Genomic DNA, 20,773 nt, shown 5'->3' on the forward strand with positions numbered 1-20,773 from the left:
CCCTTCTTTTATTATACGTGACAAATGCTAAAAACTCAAGTATGTTACCTCAAAATTGAAATTTCTTAGACACAACATTTGACAAAAGAGTATAATTCAAGATTTGAGTCATTTTATTTGTTCTATATAAGGAAATTCCCTTGAGGTTAGGCAATATCATAATACCCACTAATTTATATTTGAAGGTTTGAACCTAATATTAATGTCACAATACAAACAAAATTTTGAGGTAGGAGGTAGTTGGTAAGTTAGTTAATTTAGTTATTAACCTGTGAAAGTTGTTTTCATTCAACTTCAACAACACATTAGACTAAAGAGATACTCCTTAGCTTTAAATTCAAGATTTTATGGTGTATATAAAATGACACCTTGCAAACACTAGGCAAGTTTTTGGCCCCTCCATATTTAATACTATAAAAATGTCATAAGGTCTAGAAGACTCTAACCTTCAATATTTTTTATTATTATGAATTAAAGTCTTAATTATTCAATAGTTGATACCAGTTATTATTAATTATGTTGATTAATAATGTATTGAAAATAGAGAGTAACAAAATGGATACTAGAAAAAGCATTGGAAATAGATTGTTTGCAAAACAAATGGAGGTTAGAGGCCAGAAAAAAAAAAAATTGATTGTACTTTCTTATCAAACTAATAAAAATTTATTAATAATGATTCCCCCAAATATGATGGTTTTGTATAGAAGTATTCCACAAATTTAATATACATTTTAAAATTACTTTTAAGTAAATGTTAATAGTTACAATTTTAATAAAAATTTGAATAAACTTATAATTAATAAAATTTTGTTAATATCCTATAAAATTAGCAATAATGTACATAACACAAAACTACTCTCATAGTTTTTTACAGATTATATATATATATATATATATATATATATATATATATATATATATATATATATATATATATATATTTTATTAAGTAGCATGATCAATCATCTCCATAAACTGCTGTGTTGATTGTTGTCTTTGTAATCTCATTTGTTCTTTGAATTTGGTGATAAATGCTTCAACTTGGCGATTCAACTCATCTTGACTTAGTGAAGGCTCCTTCCTAAGCTTAGTGGACGTGATATTCTTGGCTTTTATTTCTTGGCTTCGCCTTTGTTCTATGGTCGTTAAATAAGGCATATTTCGTCCTTCATTTATAGCTTTCCAAGTGTTCTCTAATGTATCATGTTTTGGCTTGGATACTTTTAATGCTTTTACACCTATGAATTTCAAAAATAATTAATTTCAAGAATAATATTTCAATTTTCATAATTAATTAGGAGAATGTAAATATAGTGCCTTATTCGAACACTATGTATCATGTCATTATTACGCTTCTTCCGATGCTTCAAACACAATTTATTCTAAATAAATTTGAAATAAATTATTCATAATATGGCTAGATTATTTTAGAGAATCATTTTTAAGTCTCATTCTCTGTCATCAATTTCATCAATTATAAAAGTTATAATTTATCAAGAAATTATGTATGGGTTTAAGCAAAACATAATTAAGCTCATGTCACTTGTAAATATTGCTAGTATAGACAACTATTACATCATACAAGTATTACATACCCGATCTCTTCCCTTTAGCATATGTTTCTCATTCTTATATAGTTTATTATTAATCTTTAAGTTAAAATATAATTAAACAAAATATTATTTAATTTATCTAAATATAAATTTTATTAGTACATTAATTTTTTTATGATGATATTAATTTATGTAAGGTTAAACCTTACTTTAAAAAATAATTTATTTTAAATATCAATTTCATCCAATTCAATTTTTCAAGTATATACCTTTTAGATCTTTCTAAAATAAATTTATTTCCCCTAATATTTTAAAAAATAAATAAATAATAATTTTATATGAATTAAATAAAATGTTTAAATTCTACTATTCCAATAACATAGTTTGTATGAGAGGAATAGTTAAGATTGAGGGTTTACATTCTACTTAAATATTTTAAACAAAAGATAACGTACCTTCAACATGACGACGATCATGATCACCAAACCTAGAAGAATATAGTGGTATCTCCGAGGAATATTCCGGCGAAAGTTTCTCAAAAACCTGATGTCTAATCAACGGCTGAGAACGAATACACGTGGGCTCTTCAATTTCCATAGATTCATCTTTGATCTTGTTCAAAACTTCCTCCTGATATTTATTATCCTTTACATTGGAACTATTTTCAACAACTTCAACATCCTTCAAAGAAACGACGTCGTTACACTCAAATCTACTAATACCTTCTACAATAACAGTTTCAGCCAAGTGAGAAACGACGCCGTATTGATCGACGCCATGTTGATGATATTGGTGGTGGTCATGGTGGCGGTTATGGTGGAAGCGTGACGAGGCCACAATGGTAAGAATGATGAAGTTCATTATGAAGTAAAGATATAGTGGTTGTAGCCAAAATTTAAGACTACCGATAAAAAATAATATATTTGACATGACGATATTATTATTATTATTAGTTATGTACAAAGTATATAGTATTAGTATGGTAAAGGATAGTATTCCCATGGACATTAATAAATTTTTTATGGACATTACATTTGTTTTTTCAATTTTCATATTGTGAAATTTTGTGATTTATATTTTTTTTATGATGAAAAAAGTATATATTGTTGGAGAAAAATGTAGGATATAATGGGGAATGGGGGAAGGGTTTTATATAGGAGTGGTAGTGTGGGGTTGATTTTTGACCTTGTTTATGAATTTGGGAGATAAATGAATTTGAACCGTTGGATAAGGATATCCAATGGTGTCAAGTATTTGTGACAATTGGCAAATATTTAGGAACCATATTGGTCAATCAACATTGAAATCTATTCTTTTCCATTTAGAAAAAAAGTTAAGAGATAATTTTTGAAAAAGGAAAATAGAAAATAATATTTTTGTATGAAATGTATAAACTTTTTTGGGAAGGTATTGATATTTGGATATTTATAATAAGTTATATAGTTGATCAAGGTGGGATAAAATAATGATGTTTGGAGACTCGAGTAGTTGAAGCAATTACCATCTTCATCAACAAAAGTCTTAATTTTAATTTTTATTTACTTTTCTCATTTCCTCGCGGTTTATCCGTAACTAAAAAAAAGATAACGATCTTTTTTGAAGATGAAATGAATAGCTTCAAAAATAAATAATAATAATAATAATAATTAATAATAATAATAATAATAATAATAATAATAATAATTGTTTAAAAAATTTAAGATGATTAATGATATATAATAATCATGACCATTAAACTTGTAAAAAATTTTTTTTAATCAAAATCACATAAAATTTTCATTACCATTCTCATTATGTATTCTCACATGACCCTGTTCTTTTCCCCTCAACTAATCCTGTAATTCAATAACAAAAAGAAAATTATATTTAAAATAGCATTGGATTTTCTTAATAAAATGTTGCTCTTTTGATATTCTTTATTAAATTAACACTTCACTATCAAGTCTTAAGGTGTTGAAATTTATGTAAAGAGGTCCTTTTCCATGTTTATTTGTCTGGCCGACACTTAGAAAATTAATCCTACTAACTAAACAGTTGTAATACTAAACAGAAGTCATTATTTTTATATATAATATTTCAATTTTCAAATACAGAAATACTATTAGAACTATTAAGTCATGAATAATTTGTTGTAAATTTATTTGCAGACGATTTCACCATGTTCCACGCCTTATATATAGGTTAAATAGCCAAACAAATATCAGTATATAAATTTTTAATTTTGAACTTGTCTCATTATGTATAGGATTATTTATCTTGAAATAAAAGAAAGTTATTAAAGATTGTTAATACTTAATACTCCATCTGTTTCCCAATAATAGCATTATTTAACTTAACTTAAAAAACTTTCGTATATTTAAGTCAAATGATGTTATTTTAGAATTCGGATTAACGAGTGGTGTGTTGTAGGATCCAGAGACGACGGGACAATAAGTTGGTGCGAGGCCATGCGCTATGCACGTGCATGCCGACCATTTTATACTTGCCAGAATTTTGCCAGCCGACTCATAACTCATAACACTTTCTCCTCTTGCTTGCTACTCCGAGTCTCCGACCATTTTATACTTGTCAGAATTGTCAAAGTAATTATAAAAATTTAAAAATAAATTCGAAAATATTTTTTCTAATTTAAGAAAATTTTTTTTTTTTATGAAAATTTAAAGTTAATGTCATATGTTATGTTGTTTACACCAAGTTACATTATTTTCAGTGTAATCTTGAATTAGGATTTTAATTTATAAATAACGATGCATGTGCATATGATTTATTTAATTATTATTATTATTATTATAATTATAATTATAATTATTATTATTATTTGGGAGACGGTACCGTGGTGTATGATATTTGCGGACGACATAGTGCTGGTAGCAGAAACTAGAGAGGAGGTTAGTAACAAATTGGATTAGTGGAGGAAAGCTTTAGAAGGTAAAGGATTGCGCATTAGCTGTACGAAGACCGAGTTTTTGCGCGGTGACTTTAGTGGGACACAACCGATAGGTGAACCAGACGTGTACATAGAGGAAACAGTTGTTAAGAGTATAACTAAGTACAAGTATTTTGAATCGATCATTCAAAGGGATGGGAAGATTGACGGGGATGTAAATCATCATATACATGCGAGTTGGCTCAAGTGGTGAGCAATCACCATAGTGCTATGTGATAGGAAATTCCCAAGCAAGTTAAAAGGAAAAATCTATCGGGCGGCAATCACACCTGCTTTGCTATATGGGATCGAATGTTGACCTATAAAGAAGATTTTCGAACACAAGATGGAAGTTACAGAAATACGTATGCTGAGGTGGATGTGTGGGCACACATTGATGGATCGAATTAAGAACCAAGAGTTTAGGGACAAATTAGGGGTAGCCCCTATATCCGGAAAAATGCGCGAAAATAGATTGAGGTGGTTTGGTCATGTCCAGAGAAAGACTTTCAACGCCCCTGTAAGGAGGGTAGAAAGCATTATGGTAGAGGGTAAGAGGAGTCGAGGAAGACCCAGGAGAACTTGGGATGAGCAAATAAGAGTTGACTTGCATGAGTTAAACCTCTCTGCGGATTTGACTAGGGATAGGAGTAGTTGAAGACGCCATATCCATGTCTTAGATTACTAATGTCCTCTTAGTTTACCTTTTAGTGTTCTTAACCTTTTGCTTTTATCGTTTCTTTTCTATTAGTTCTTTATTTTCTTTTGTAGTAGTCCTTCTCTTTTTATCGGCCTTTAAGTTATTTTTCAAGTGTTATTACGTCTCTTTATCTTCCTCGAGCGGGGGGACTCCTTTGACCGCACTCTCCTTTATGGGTATGAGTTCCTGTCGTCTTTCCCACCCCAGACCCTAGCCTTAGTTTTTCTATGCGGGATATACTGGGTAGGATGATTATTATTATTGTTGTTGTTGTTGTTGTTGTTGTTGTTGTTGTTGTTTATAGTAGCGGTAAAAGGGATGGAGTTAACAAGAATCAAACTCAGATCTCGCCTGAGACATATGATATTTATAGCTACTGAGACAACATCATGATTTAATTAATTATTGTGAATACTTCTATTATTTTGTGTTAATTGAAATAGGTTAATAAGTTTTTGATAAAGCTTTATTAAGATCATTTATTAAAATTAAAATAACTAATAATACTCCATTTACTATATTACTATTACTATATTGCGCGTAAATATAAAGTAAATTAATGAAAGTTAATTTATACATATTTTAAACTAAACTACATTAGTTTTCAATTTATAATTATATTAAACATAGTAATAACTAATAAGTATTAATGAAAATTTATTTTTGTTTGTAAATAAAATATGAGCCCACATTATAGGCTACATCCACTTACTAGGTTAAAATATATAGTCTCTATAAATCTAACCTCTTGACAGTAAGTTGAGGAGAAGGAGGATAAAATCTAATTTTGCCTATCTAAGACAAGTTAGACTCTCTCTCTGAAATACAACTACTACGTCATGGTAGCTGATACATGAGTACTAACTTGAGCATTGAAGACAATGTCCCCGTGGTCACTTTGAGGGTTCTTAGTGTTATTTTGCTGTTACTCTATGGGTTTCTGACCAATGACCATTTTACCATCACAACCTACTCCTTTATTTGATTATTTTCTAATTTTAATTGGAATAATTTTTAATGCCCAAACTTATTGTTTATTAAAATTGAAATTATTTTACTAATAACTAAATATTATCATATTAAAGTCAAACAAACACTTGCACAATCTTAGTCTTGGAATTCCCAATAGTTAAGAAAAAGAAAGCAAGTGGCAGTTATAGTTTCCAATTTCCGGGCAATTTCAGCTAGTAGATAATGGACGGTGGAGAAAATGACCCACGAAGTTAATTAAAGACAAAAAAAATGTAGAGATAAAACAGTTGAAAATTAGTTATGGGTTATTTGGCATTTTGTACATTCCTACTTCATTATGAAGCAATCTAGTGACTAGATGAGGATGTGTAAATGGGAAACCAGTCATTTAGCTTTATTAGCATATTTTTAGTATGAAAATTAAGAGTTTAGTCATAATGGATTAAAGTAATTAAATATTTAAAAATAATAAAAAATATAAATAGTAAAATTGTGAGATCATATTTAAAAATAAAAATAAAGCTAATTCATTAAAAAAAAATTAACATGATATATGATACAAGTTGGGTTAACAAGTATTTTCTAAGTGTCAATTTAACTACCAATTAAAAGGATAAATGATTCATACACTTCATAAAAAGATACCTAAAGTAGCAAGTTCTAATGAGAAAATTAAGAGGAATCTTCTCCATTTTCTGTTCTCAATCCAGAATATTCCCTTTGTGTTTGCCACAATTTAAGGTGATGAATTGATCACAATTGATGGTATTGGAGCAGGTCAGGTCAATTTTATAAACTTTTACGGTCCGTTTAGTAGGTAGTAATAAACGGTGGTAATAAGAATGAAAAACTAGTGTGATTTTAGTTGAAAAATCTCTTTGCTACCTTGATGGTCATGCTTGTCCAACTTCAATCATCTCATTTTCTTCATAAAATTCATTCCAATGCATTACCATTGGAAGAGGTGGTATTAGTTGGTAATGGAAATTTGTAAACAAAAAATTTTTTTTGTGATCAAAATTTCATTACCATGGGAATGATATGAAACTTTTGATAAAATTTTACACTATAAATCATTCCCATTACCACAATTTAGTACGACTAACCAAACGGGCAGTTAGAGTATATCAGGTATATTGAGGCCTAAATCATCAGCTTAAGCTTTTGGTTGAATTGATTTCTTGACATGATATCAGTAGTCATTGGGACAAGAGGAAACCATCTAATGCAGGGTTTGGTAAATTACATGGATAAGCTAATTAACAACAAACAATTTCTATTAGGTGTTCAAAATCAACTTGTTAAAGACATAACTTGCTGGCCAAATCAATCAGATCAATATACCAATATTATTTTTTTGTTTTGGATTAAGGCATTCCCTACAAACACTAGAAATAAATAAATCCTTTCCAATTATTCTATGATTCTCAATATTTTTTGTTCAACAGTAATAAATTCCTTATATTGAAACTTGGATTGTAAATTGTTTATAATTACTTTATGACACTATTCATGTATTTTGTTTTTTAGAAATGAAAATAGTTTTACATTATAAGAAGCAAATAATTATATTCCTTAAGCTTGATTTTGTATCGTCACAAAATTAAGAAAATTCAAAACTTTATGATTTTTTTAATTTATTCCAGAGCTTATTGTTTTCCTTTTATTATTTTCCTAATCTGGAAACTTTCTCTATACGTGCTTTTATATTTGTAACAAAACACTCTGCATTTATTCAAAAAATGTCGTTGTTCGATCCCCCGCGGGTGACTCGGGTTCGATCCCCAGCAACGGCGAAATATTTTGGTTCCTCACTTGATTACAGTAGAATACAGATTTGGTATGGGCCTCTTAGTTTTGTTTTGTTATTACGTCACATTCTATTAATAGAATTGGGCTTATTAGGCTGCCAAGGCCCAAGCTCATTGACAAATAATTCTACTGCTCGTCTTGAAATGAGCTCGTATAACTAATTGATCACCTTAACAGCTACTAATTATTTAGAATTTGTGATAAATATTAGAAGTACAAAACTCCTGACCCCTATAAACATAAAATAAATGAGACGGTTTCACAATAAATTTAGTGATCACTTTATTAAATAGGCTAAATGTACATAAACCATTTCAATAGAGATAGTGTTACCATGAGATAATTTCATTTAAGAATTTGTGAACATAAAAAAGCAACTCTCCTATATGACATTTCATGGTGAGATATTATTAAACGACTTTTTATTTTAGTTAAAGTGTATTTTATCATTGAATATTGATTTCAACATCTAAAATAATATGTCAAACATTAAAGAACTAAAAATGTAAAAATAAATATTTTAATTAACTTAATTGGACTATTTAACTTAATTTAAATAGTCTTACAATGTGAATGTGATAATATTGAATGAGAATTTATGAAACATAAAACACAACTTTTCATTTAAGATTATCTCTCCGTAACAAAAGTTTAAACTAATATCTTTTAGAAAATTTTTAACTAGTAGCACACCCAAATATTCTCCAACACCCACATAACCACGTGTGAGGACAATATGTTAAAAAAAAATTATAATCTTTTTTTATATATTAGTAATTGGCACTTTCACTAATTCTTTTTTTCCTTAAAAGTATGTAGCAGCAACACAAACATACTAACCTCTTGATCAAATAAAACTTTCTTCTTCCATCTCCAAAAGTCTCCCTTGTGCCAATCAAGATATTGAATTAGCAAGTCGGGTCAACTTTTATCATATGCCAATGGCTATAAGTGCTAGAGTTTCGAAAAGGCTTGGTTTTGTTTTGCGGTTTTGTGAATGTTTAGTGTGTTTGGTTTCTTTCTCTGTTATGGTTGCCGATAAGAACCGTGGTTGGGCTCTTGATTCCTTTCATCATTACGTCGAGTTCAGGTTAGCATCATTAACTCAACGATGGAGCAAACTTGTAGAGATAGCAATATACTTATAACTTACACTATTTTGTGGATATCACTGTCTATGTACCAGTCAACAAAAACTTTAAGTTGATGATCGAGGTTATATATTATACTCCCTTTTATACTCCCTATGCATCCCATTTGAATTTTCACCATTTTTTAGGTGGTCAAATAAGAGAAAAGTGTAGGGTTTTAAAATTTTTATAGATGTAAAGTGGGGTTACTAATTGTAAACATGTAAAAAAATTAAGTTTAGTAGGAATAAATTGGTAAAGTTAACATACTCAAAATAGAAATGAGACATTTAGGGTGACTTGACTAAATAGAGAAATGAGACTCTTAGGATGAATAAGAGGGAATATATTCTAACACGTTCCCTTATACGAGAGTCTTTTGGGCTAAAAGTGTAAATGCAACACATAGTCTAGTTACTCCATGATTTTAAATCACTAATTAGCTCAGTGTGTTTTGTGGTTTAATAAGCTTCAGTCCGTTTTATATAAGACCATTTCACGGTGAGATGACCTCAAATCAAAAAGTCCATAAACTCAAAGTTTCTATCATTGGGCTATTTAACCTAAGTATGAGGCATGTCCCATGGTGATACCGTCTCATAAGAAAATTTATGTTTTGTAATAGAATGACTTTTTTTTTATTTGATGTTAGAGTATATAATTAGATAAATGGAGACGGTCTTATTTATTATCTTAAGTCTTACATTGAGTTAGTACCTTGACTTGGAATTAAAAATGCTGATTATGGATTCAAATCCCATATATTCTTTTAATGGTGTAAAGGGCATAATAAATATATTATCAATTTAAAGTAATTAATGTTATTATTGAATGTGAATTATGTGAAATGTAAGTAATTAATGTATTTTGATGGTTGACAGGTATGCAATGATTATAAATATAATAGGGTTTGCTTACTCAGGTGTGCAAGGACTTGATTTGCTTCATCAGTTGACTAAGGGAAAGGATGTTGTTGGTATGACTAGAGTTCGATGTTTCTTTGATTTTTCTATTGATCAGGTGATTGTTGATCAGAACCTTACTAAAAAATTAAATTATTATAATAAATTAAAAAAAAAAATAATAATAATATTCATTGTATTCTTTTATGTTGGTAATAGGAGTTTAATCCATTAGATAGCATGTTGTATTGTTGATATGTTGATTTCAATAAATGGAATTAAAATAAAAAATAAAGTTGTAGGAATTATTGTTGATTATGACACAGTGTCTTTATTGAAACTGATATGACCAACTCAACGGAATTAACCAAACTTACTAAAATTAAATGATCAGACTTATATTACAAAATTATTAACCAAACTTCTTCAATTCCAATTTAGGATATGCGTTTCAATTTTATATTTGCATATAATCTCTTCTGATTTAGAACTTAGTAATTGAAAACGATGCTATATTAGAGATCAAATAACGTGTTTTAATTTTTAATATCACCAAGATCGAGTGTATGAAGTTTTGTGATGAACAAATTACACTATCAATGAAATCGATGTTTGTAGGAGAAAATAATGCAATAAAAATGACACAAAAATTTAACAAGCTAAGGTTCACCCAATTAAAGCTAGTCCTCTGGTGTGTAGTATCTCTTATATTTTCAAAGGAATTCAAAGAACTCTTAAATATAAAGAATTACAATAGAGAAGAAATTAGGCTAGTGTTTGACTTGGGGTGTATTTTTATGGATAATTTTCTATGACATATGAGCCTCCTATTTATAGAGGATTAAACATTTATTGAGTTAAGCATACATAAGGCTAAGAGTAATTACGTTACAATTAATTCTCGCAAGTGAACCGAATGAAAAACAGCATCCAATGTGCTTGCTCGACCATGCTCGTTCGAGCCATAGGCTCGCTCGTTCGAGCAGTTGCTTCCAGCAACATTCTAACTAGTTTCTATTTGGTGTACACAACAGTGCTCGTTTGAGCACACTCATCCAGTAACGTTCTGTTTTGATCTGAACAGCTTGCCTCGGGTAGGATCTTTTCTTGGCCTCTTCGATTCCTCATTAAGTGTCATCATTCATCATGCCTTTTAATCACCTTCATTAGTCCCATGTTTAAGTCCATCATCAACACACCATTTATTCTATGCATTGATCATCATCTTAAACTCCACATTAAGTTATACACTTAATCACACATTAAACCTCCAAGAGATACCATCACTATGTACATGACTTGATTGTGCACTCAATTCACCATTAACATTAACAGTAATATCTAAGACATTAACAACAAGAATAACGCCAAAGCCTTGATCCTAATATATATGGGGTTGACTTCACATAAACCATAAGTTTTTAAATTAGCATTTGTGATAGAGCTTTAATCATCATATTAAAGCTTTTAGTCGAATTAGTTCATTGACATTTTATGTATCGTTGAATATCATATCGATTTCGAGTTTAAGATGATGCATATAGGAATGGTACTGCAAAAACCATGATTCATCTTGGTGTATTACATGGTCTAGGTGAACCTAATCCTTAGCCAAAAAGTTTGCATTAAGTTCCGCTTGATGATCTAAGGGATTACTTGGTCTTGAAGAATTCTTAGTGCTTGCTTTCTTATGAATACCTTTAACCTTTTAATGTCTAATTTAAAAAGTCCTTTTAGGGGTTCCTGCTAATTGGATAATGCAAATTCTAATGGTACTTTTATCGGTGGAGATTAAAGTTTTTGGATCTAAATAAATATTATATTATATTTATTGAATATAAATATTTAATTTTATTATAAATTGTACAAGAATATTGGTGGGACTCTTGTTCCGCACCGATATACCTTTCACTTTATATTTTTATGTGAGCTCATGTCTCATTTATCTCTCACACCTCTCATTATAAGGTGTACATCTCTTGTGCACATATTGGTGCACACCCACCCTAGTAAGCCAAACAATCTATTTATACTAAAATGTATAGTTTGAGAAGATTATTACACAAATCCACATTTCTCTAGCTAGAGTATTCTTATATATTTACTTTTCTAGATTTTTTTATTTTTGTCTTGATTTTTTAGGCTCAATTTAGTCTAGTTTATTCTAGATTTTCATATTACATTCCATCAATGCATTATTTTTCATTTAAGTTTGTATTAAACTTATTCTTATTTTTTTTTCCTTATTTTCGAAGTTAATCGCCAATTTAAACTGTCTAAGAGTTACGTAATAATCAAAAGACGAGGAAAGTAAGCGAACCCCGGTAATTTCGCATGTGGGTAGGGGTGCTTAAAACAGACCCCATGATTTGAAATTAACCCGACCTTGTAACTGAACCTGGTATGATCACGTCAAAATAAATGATTTACGATTATGTAAAAAAAATATTAACATAAGACTCGATTTCAAACCGACTCGAAACACATAACCCGGAATCAATCCGATGATACCTGAATGAACACATCTACATGTGGGAGTAATCAATTAGGATAGAATATCATTCTTTTCGAACCTACTATTTTAATTTTTGATCGAATCAAGCTTAGACACCATATCAAATAATCAACTCAACTAAAAGTTAACTTAAAATAATATTTAAGGCTCCAAAATATATTGTATACACTAACAGATAATATGTGCCTGTCGTTTTGTTATAGGTGATGGCATACCTTCTGGTCTCTGCGTCGTCATCAGCTTTTACACGAGTGGATGACTGGATATCCAACTGGGGCAATGACCAATTCCCTGCAATGGCAAGTACATCAGTTGTACTGTCTTTTGTTGCTTCACTTGCCTTTGCTTTTAGCTCTCTCATTTCTGGCTATTTACTTTGTACTCACACGCTTACTTAAAAAAAAAGAAAGATTTTTTGACTTTTAAGCGTGGTAAATTGTATAAAAATATTAACTTTACCAATAAAACAATTATTATTTAAATCATTTTTTTTATCAGATGTTTCTGAAGAGACATTATTTTTAAAAGTGTTATTATACACAATATACCAAAAATGCTTGTGGTTTGATGGAGCAGAAGGGTGGGGTTCAACCCCTACTGGGCGTAGGTATCAGTTGAGGGGTTTTTTGACTGCGCACATCTCTCCTTACTTCTTTCTTAGGGGAACAGGTATTATTTATCCGCATCTTTTAGGAAAAAGAAATACCCCCACCTAAACCCTACCTTGTGCGGAATATTGCGAGTGTCCTTTACCTTTATTATACACTATATATATGTTAAAAACATTAGTGGGCGGGGCGGGACGCGGCCTTCCATTGTAGACTTAAATAATTTTGTGTATGTTCTTACATATAATTGCAATAGGGCTTGCTTTTGATTTGATTGCTAGTTAATTATACTCTTTGGGGTTTTAATTCTCTGAGCTGATTACTTATAATTTTAAAGTAATTAATTAGAAAAATAAATTAATTATATAAGTTTGTCTCATGGTAAGATGATGACCTCATATAAGACTTGCTGGACTTTGTTTATTGTTATATAGTCTTCCACATATGAGCTTAGATCTATATCTTGAAGGCTTAACTTGGTGATAAAATCGATACCCCGAATTAGTCTGATCGTCTTATAATATACAATATTGATCTATTTTACTTGATGTTTGTAAATGAACTTTATATAAACTATAGCGATTAGTAAATGAAGTTAATGGATGGACTAATAGAAAGTGTTTTAATTTGATGAAAAATTTGAAATGTATAAGACAATTTATCAAAAAAATGAATAAAATAGTATAAGTTTCAACTTTATTTCAAAAGTAAGCGTGAAATTCCTAAATCCGAGGTTTGGGGCTGTTAACTGCGAACAGGTCAAAAAAGACAAAATAGCTGTTCGCAGTTACTAATTGCGAAACAGCTATTTGACCTGTTTTTGTGGAGCATGCTGTTCGCAGTTACTCAAAACAGGTCAAATAGTTGCTCGCAGTTAGTAACTGCGAACAACTATTTTGTCTTTTTTGACTTGTTCGCAGTTAATTACTGTGAACAGCCCCAAACCTCAGGTTTAGAAATTTCACGCTTACTTTTGAAATAAAGTTAAAACTTATATTATCTTGTTTATTTTTTTGATAAATTGTCTTATACATTTCAAATTTTCTAATTTGAACATCTTGAGATGGAAAATTTGAATCCATTAAGAGAAAAAATAAAAAAAATTAACAAAATAAACTAACTTTCAAAAAAATTCCAAAAGTAAGCGTGAAAATCCTAAATCTGTGGTTTGAAGCTGTTCGTAGTTACTAACTGTGAACAGCTATTTAATTTTTTTTCCTTAAATTTTGAGTTGTTATTTGTTGTATTTGTATTAGAAATATTAGAATAAGTAATCACAAGTCAATGTATGTTTCAGGCGGCATGATTCATCGCTAAAACTCCGATCATTCGTAAGTCAAAGCTTGGAGACTATGATAAAGTAATTAAACATATATATACAACAAAATATATACAAATGTTTGAAATATACAACTCAATAAATAAATATATATATATATATATATATATATATATATATATATATATATATATATAGTCGATCCAAATACACAAAAGTTAAACGTTAACGCTCACGACCCTCATCTACCCTATCCAATTGAGTTGGTTTTCTACGCCTCCTACGATAGTAAGAGGTGTTCGGGTGTCGCTCTGGCAGTGGAGAGAACTAGTACTGTGATGGTTGTGATGGCCCAGCCTGCGAGGTCCCTGCAACGTCAACGGGGTATGAATTGTCCATCTCCTCCAAATGATAGTCATAAGCAGGAGATGAGACGTGCGTATGGGCGGTAGTCGGTGAGGACTCTGCAGGCACTTCTGGTATGAAGTGCTGGAACTGCGAGCCGACGAGCATGCCATGCGCAATCTCCCTCACCGGCTCCTCGTGGCTATACCGCATCACTGTTGCCGCACCTTGTGCATGCAATTAATATTTAGTTAATGTAACATTATATTATTTAATCGGCAAATTAATCATATAAATGCAAATGAAGAGTTACAAATTAGGGGTCATCGTAGGTGTAGTAGGTGCGTAATGTGCTGCTGCGAAGATGGCACGTGGTGTCATCCATCGGCGCGTGATGGAGAAGAACCACGACGTGTAGTCTGGTGTAGTAGGTATGCCATGAACATCGATCGGCACACCTTGTGCCAGCAGCTCCAGTCTACCATCCCAACGAGTGATGTGACGCCAGTTGATGTCCATCCAGTTTTTCGCACCCTGATTTTTGCGCGTGATCTGGTGCAGCTGGGGTTCAGTGTCACAAGGCAGTAGAATGCCCTGTACCAACCCATATTGGCGCAATACGCGCTCTGGTAGATGTACTTCGACAATGTCGAAGCATATGAGTGGCACAGAAGCCCTCCACGCACCTGAATGAATCCCCGAGTGTTCGGGTACAGCTGCGTAGGCTTCCGCAGGGTATGGGTCCCACAAAAACTAAAATACATGTTATGAAAATGTAAGTGATATGTTAATTAAATTGTACTAATGTTGATGAGTACTGAAATATTTACCTGGTTGGGTCGTAGCAGGTCTAACTGATCTCGGTAGAATCCGAGACCGGTGCCAGTGTGCTTGCGCGTCCGGCATGCAAAATTCCACCTTGAACCGTACGCAACATCTGGTGGTGGTTGTGGTGGAGGAGCAGTATCACTGCGACCAACGGTTCTGTAAGGTTGGCCGATAAGAATATGCTCCCACGCCCACAGCTGAACATTGGAAATGTAATTAGTTTGTAATTCAACTACACCGGATTAGAGTTAAATGTTAATTTTATTACCTGTAATATGACTATTGGCCCTGCAATCTCCTTGACATTCTTTTAGGCAGCACCACATAGCCTCCTATACAGGTATCCAAGGGTTGCAGAGCCCCAGCTATACTCGGCGATGCGCTCCCACGGGTCGTCAAGTAAAGTTAAGTAAAGGAGCTGTATTTGGTTGTTTGTTTTATCGGCAAACAACACAGCTTCTATCAAGTTAAGTAATGCCATACCTATGACCTCCATCATGACACAACGACCACCTAGACATATCACCGACGTCATCAATCCAGAAAATTGCCTCTCGTTTTATACTCGCAATTGCCTTTAAACCATCCATTACCTTAACTTGTTGTCTTTGCTCAGCTGTTTTACCAAACAACTTCTTCAACTAAACATTACCCATAGCGCGATTGAAGTTGTTAAGAAAATGGCGTAAGCAAAACCTATGATAAGCATTAGGTGGTTGCCACTCCGGTTCTTCCATGGTTGCTAAAATACCCGCGTGTTTATCAGAAATAACGCATAAACTCATCCTCTGTGTGACATGCTTACGAATACAAGCCATGAACCACGACCATGCACTTATATTCTCCTTCTCTACCAAGGCAAAGGCTAATGGAAAGATTCCCTTATCACCATCTTGGGCAATGACAGTCAATAAGGTATGACGATATTTACCATACAAGTGTGTGTCGTCAATGGCGATAAGAGGTTTACAATAATTGAAACCTTCAATATAAGGTTTAAAGGCCCAAAAGACACGTTGGAAGGTCCTAATATTAGGTCTCACATATACACCCGTGTCATTGTCCTCCTTAAAATACCACTCAAGTACTAATCCCGGGTTGGAATGTTGCAAAGCTTCTAAAAAGCGTGGAAGGAGTGAGTAAGAACCTTCTCAGGTCCCGTAAATGGACAACAAGGCTTGTTGCTTTGCACACCACGCTCGCTTATAATTCACATCCACACCAAAATGATCTTTAATCATCTGCCGTACGACGGATACCTTAATGGATAGGTCTTTAGCAACACAATTTCTAATGACATTGTTAATGACAGAAAATGTCAAGTGAATGTGTCCAGCCGAAACAGTGTTGCTACCCATTACACAAGAACCATGCTTACCCTTATAGGTAACAATACGCCATGAAGATAAGTAAGAATCAAACGTAGCCCTAAGTCTCCACGAATAACCCCGCTAGCACTTTAAGGTAAGGACAGTTTGGTTCCAGGTCTCCATTCTGTACTCCACATTTCTGTGAATATGATACACTCTGATAGCTTCCAACAACGATTCCTTGCTATCAAACATCATACCTTTCTCAAACTCTCCGTCTTCGGTGTATGTGGTATCACAAGCCCAAGTCCTCCATGAGTTGTCCTCCTCATACTCGTCTAAAGGTGGACAGAGGGCATAAGGTGTAGGAGGAATGATTATAGGAATTTTGCCTAGGGTCATGTCATTTGCTAGCGCATCCTCATCGACATCCACATCGTCCTCAGAAGATCGTCAATGAGCTCATTACTTTCATTTCCATCATCCCAAGGTCCCATCTCAGCAGTTTCACCTAAGTTAACCATTAAAACAATTGGAACTTCATTCGTAGGGGGTTGAGAAAAAAATACAAGATGCGGAAGAAACGACTGGATTTACAGTTTCCTGAGTTAATATAGGCATAGGGGTAGGAGTAGGATTAGAAGCAACTACATTCCCTAATGGTACTTATTCTACGTATAACTCCAAAGAGGGAATTTGGGTGGACTTTAAATGCTCCCACATAGCATCTATAGCCTCATCATCCTCAACAGGAAAAGCAATTCTCCACTCATGTCATATTTAAAGCTTATATTTACGGTACTTCTAGTAAGGTCCAATCCAATCTTAGAACATATAAAACATTTGAAGTGGTTCAATTCCATGTTCAAATTGCAAGCAAACTAACTTACGTCTTCCCCCAACATAATGAACTTTGCCACTACTTTTTCAAATACAACCATTCCAAAAACATACTATAGTCACGCGAAATGATGCCATTTTCTACATTAATATAAAGAAAATCAACATCATCATCAACTTCATGTCTATACAAGTACATTATATTTTTTTTTTTGACTTGGTCAACCTTATAATTTTTTTTTTGGCAATTAAGAGGAATAGATTAATTTCAAAAAAAAAACCTTTTACAACCAAGGTTATAAATATTTCTTTTCTAAATAGAAAAACTTTTTTTAGTCAGTTTTAAAAGATATATAGTAATTTCGTTTCTAAGATGTTGAGATACCTACTTAAATATAAATATAAATATAATAATGATAAGTTAAAACTAATAAAGACATTATTTGGTTACGGACTTGATTACCTACTCTTAGATTCATACATATTATTTTTTTTATGATCATAGGTTTTTAGAATTTTACTTTAAATTATTTTGATGGGAAGCCCACTTCCATTAAGAGGGAAAATAATCCCTCCAATAAATATGTTTATTTTAACTTTTTTGCATTTATCATTAGAGAATTGAACCAATTATTAAAAAATTTTCGTCCATGTGCTAATCAAAAGAAACAAAGTATTTAATGAGTTTGCCTTATAAGAGACAGAATTTGGGCGAATTGAAAAATATTCAAGTTAAAAAGTTAAGATTGTATTATATTTTTTTATTACATAAAATTTAGGGAAATCATGGCATATTCGAAAAAATTATCGTTTCAAATTAGGGTTGGAGTAACAACTAACAAAAAAAACCTTACTCCTCCTTACGTGTGGGTTGACGGAATTCAGCAAAGATCTTCATTTATTTCTCTTCTCTTTTGTAAAATTTAATCGGCTGAAATTAGGGTTGGCATTTAAGTATCGCATTTCCTATGACCTGAAATTCCTATCATCAGGTAAATTCCTGTTAATTTCTGCTTATAGATTCTAATATTCCTTCTTAGAGAACTGATTTTTTTTTTAGTTAATCTATTCCATGAACAATATAAGGAATTAGACAATTTGATGACGAACTAATTGCAATTGGGATTTTGGTTGTTAGCTTTACTTAATTCTTTATAATGGTAATTACCTTTGGAATTGCTTGATAATCATGTTTACTAAGATTCATGTTGATTTGTTTACCAATTTCTTTGATATTTCTATGATTAAATATAATATTTAATTTTTGCCGTTTCATAAGATAGGTTGATGGTATTTTTTCATAAATATGTTTTTGTGAATTTTTCTGAATTTTCTGACAATTTTTATTTAAATTACTATCATACTATGTATTTATATGTGCTTCTTTGGTTAAACTAGTAAGTTTTCTCAGCTTGGTAATTTTGGTTGATTGGTTCTCTCTTAGCAAGCAGTGTAGCCTAATTGAATTTGCCTTTGAATTTGCAATTCACGCAAAATGGCCTAAAAATAGCCAAAAACTGACCATTGTTTGGTTTTTTGGATTTGTGATTTGCGAGGAGATTAGCGAATTATTTGACGCCGAGCAGAAGTGTTAAACATAGAAAGTGTAATTGTTTGACATTAGGATTTATAAGTGAAAGGAAGGCAATGAAACTCTTTGATGCTCATTGTCACCTACAAGACCCAAGAATTTTTAGCCTCGCCCCACAATTAATCCGATCATCACTTGATTCGGGCATTGCCCATTTCGCGGTTAATGGTCTTTCGGAGAATGACTGGCATTTGGTTAAGCAGATGAGTGAATCTCACCCCTCTGTAGTTCCTTGTTTTGGGGTTCATCCATTGTTTGTTAGTGAGAGTACAGATCGCTGGTTTACCGTCTTGAGACAGTACTTCGACTCTACGCCCTCAGCAGCTGTTGGGGAGATTGGAATAGACAAAGGATCGCGTGGTAGAGAGATTGATTTTAATGTTCAAGTAGAGGTTTTTAAGAAACAGTTAGAGTTAGCAAAAGAGCTTAAAAGACCAGCTTCTGTGCATTGTGTCCGCGCCTTTGGTGACCTTCTTGATGTGATGAGAGAAACCGGACCTTTTCCCGAGGGAGTCATTCTTCATTCTTATTTAGGATCTGCTGAGATGGTTCCGGAATTAGCAAGACTCGGAGCTTATTTTTCGTTCTCCGGGTTTCTTATGTCTATGAAATTACAAAAGGCGAAGAAGATGTTGAAGGCGGTTCCTTGTGATAGGATTCTGCTCGAGACTGATGCTCCAGATGCTGTTCCGAAGTTGGATTTGAATGATTTGTTCTTGGTGGAAGGTGATCCTTCCCTTTCCCCTCGACTTCAAACCCTCGGAGAAAATCCGCATTTGAGGGCGAAGGATGATATGTCTGTAGTCGAGAAAGAAGCACCGGGATTGCCAAAAGAAATGTTGAATCATCCGGCTAATATTCAGAAGGTATTGACCTATGTGGCTTCCCTGCTTGAGATGAGTGAAGAAGAACTTGCAGAGATCAGTTACTCGAATGCAATTCGGTTGTTCTGTTATGAAGGATCGAAAATATGCCAAGGTTAATGCACTCTTTTGCTCAGGGTTGGCCCTGAGATTTGAGAGGCTCGATGCTAAATATTACTTATGGGCCCTTAATTACTAAATATACTATTATAGACCCATAACTAATAAATATTTAAGGGTTGTTTTTCTAATTTTTTGGATGACCTCGGGACACAGGCCTCTCTTGCCCCTTTATAGGGCCGGCCCTGCTTCTGCTTGTATTTATACTGAGTATAATACATGTAAGGATGCTTTTATCTTCTGTAATGCTCTGTCTATGAACATATGATGCATAATCTTCACTTAATGAACACATCCTGATATATACTCTTATTGATTACTATCATTTTGTTGTATTTTTGATTGTTGATAACTAGAGGCTGAAAATGGTTTTGCATTTATGTTTCCAAGTGAAGGGAATTTTATCTTTTTGGGATTAAAGCTTTGGTGTTTTGTTGTTGAACCATATTAAGGAGCCAAAAATTTATGTATTTGGATTA

The 20,773-nt window shown here is 32.4% G+C and overlaps 3 protein-coding genes across 4 annotated transcripts; 2 read left to right on the forward strand and 1 right to left on the reverse strand.

Moving 5' to 3' along the window:
* Positions 1–945: 945 nt before the first annotated feature.
* Positions 946–2,644, reverse strand: LOC130823472 (uncharacterized). The gene is made up of 2 exons (XM_057688089.1): positions 2,009–2,644; positions 946–1,238 (listed from the first exon to the last, which is right to left on the reverse strand). Exons 1-2 carry the CDS (start codon positions 2,604–2,606, stop codon positions 946–948), a joined length of 891 nt encoding a protein of 296 aa, XP_057544072.1. The 5' UTR covers positions 2,607–2,644.
* Positions 2,645–8,749: 6,105 nt separating this feature from the next.
* On the forward strand, positions 8,750–12,970 carry LOC130823537 (CASP-like protein 4A3). Its single transcript, XM_057688172.1, has 3 exons — positions 8,750–9,053; positions 9,975–10,113; positions 12,714–12,970. Exons 1-3 carry the CDS (start codon positions 8,899–8,901, stop codon positions 12,906–12,908), a joined length of 489 nt encoding a protein of 162 aa, XP_057544155.1. The 5' UTR covers positions 8,750–8,898; the 3' UTR covers positions 12,909–12,970.
* Positions 12,971–18,391: 5,421 nt separating this feature from the next.
* LOC130823538 (uncharacterized) lies at positions 18,392–20,616 on the forward strand. Of its 2 annotated transcripts, none has more exons than XM_057688173.1 (2): positions 18,392–18,712; positions 19,285–20,616. In XM_057688173.1, exon 2 carries the CDS (start codon positions 19,368–19,370, stop codon positions 20,292–20,294), a length of 927 nt encoding a protein of 308 aa, XP_057544156.1. In that variant the 5' UTR covers positions 18,392–18,712; positions 19,285–19,367; the 3' UTR covers positions 20,295–20,616. The 2 variants fall into 2 exon arrangements, with proteins under 2 accessions (XP_057544156.1, XP_057544157.1); XM_057688174.1 differs by having other exon boundaries at positions 18,432–18,712; positions 19,280–20,616.
* The last annotated feature ends 157 nt before the right edge of the window (positions 20,617–20,773 follow it).

The sequence above is a fragment of the Amaranthus tricolor genome, chromosome 9 (genome assembly GCF_026212465.1).
Source record: "Amaranthus tricolor cultivar Red isolate AtriRed21 chromosome 9, ASM2621246v1, whole genome shotgun sequence".
Lineage (NCBI taxonomy): Eukaryota > Viridiplantae > Streptophyta > Magnoliopsida > Caryophyllales > Amaranthaceae > Amaranthus > Amaranthus tricolor.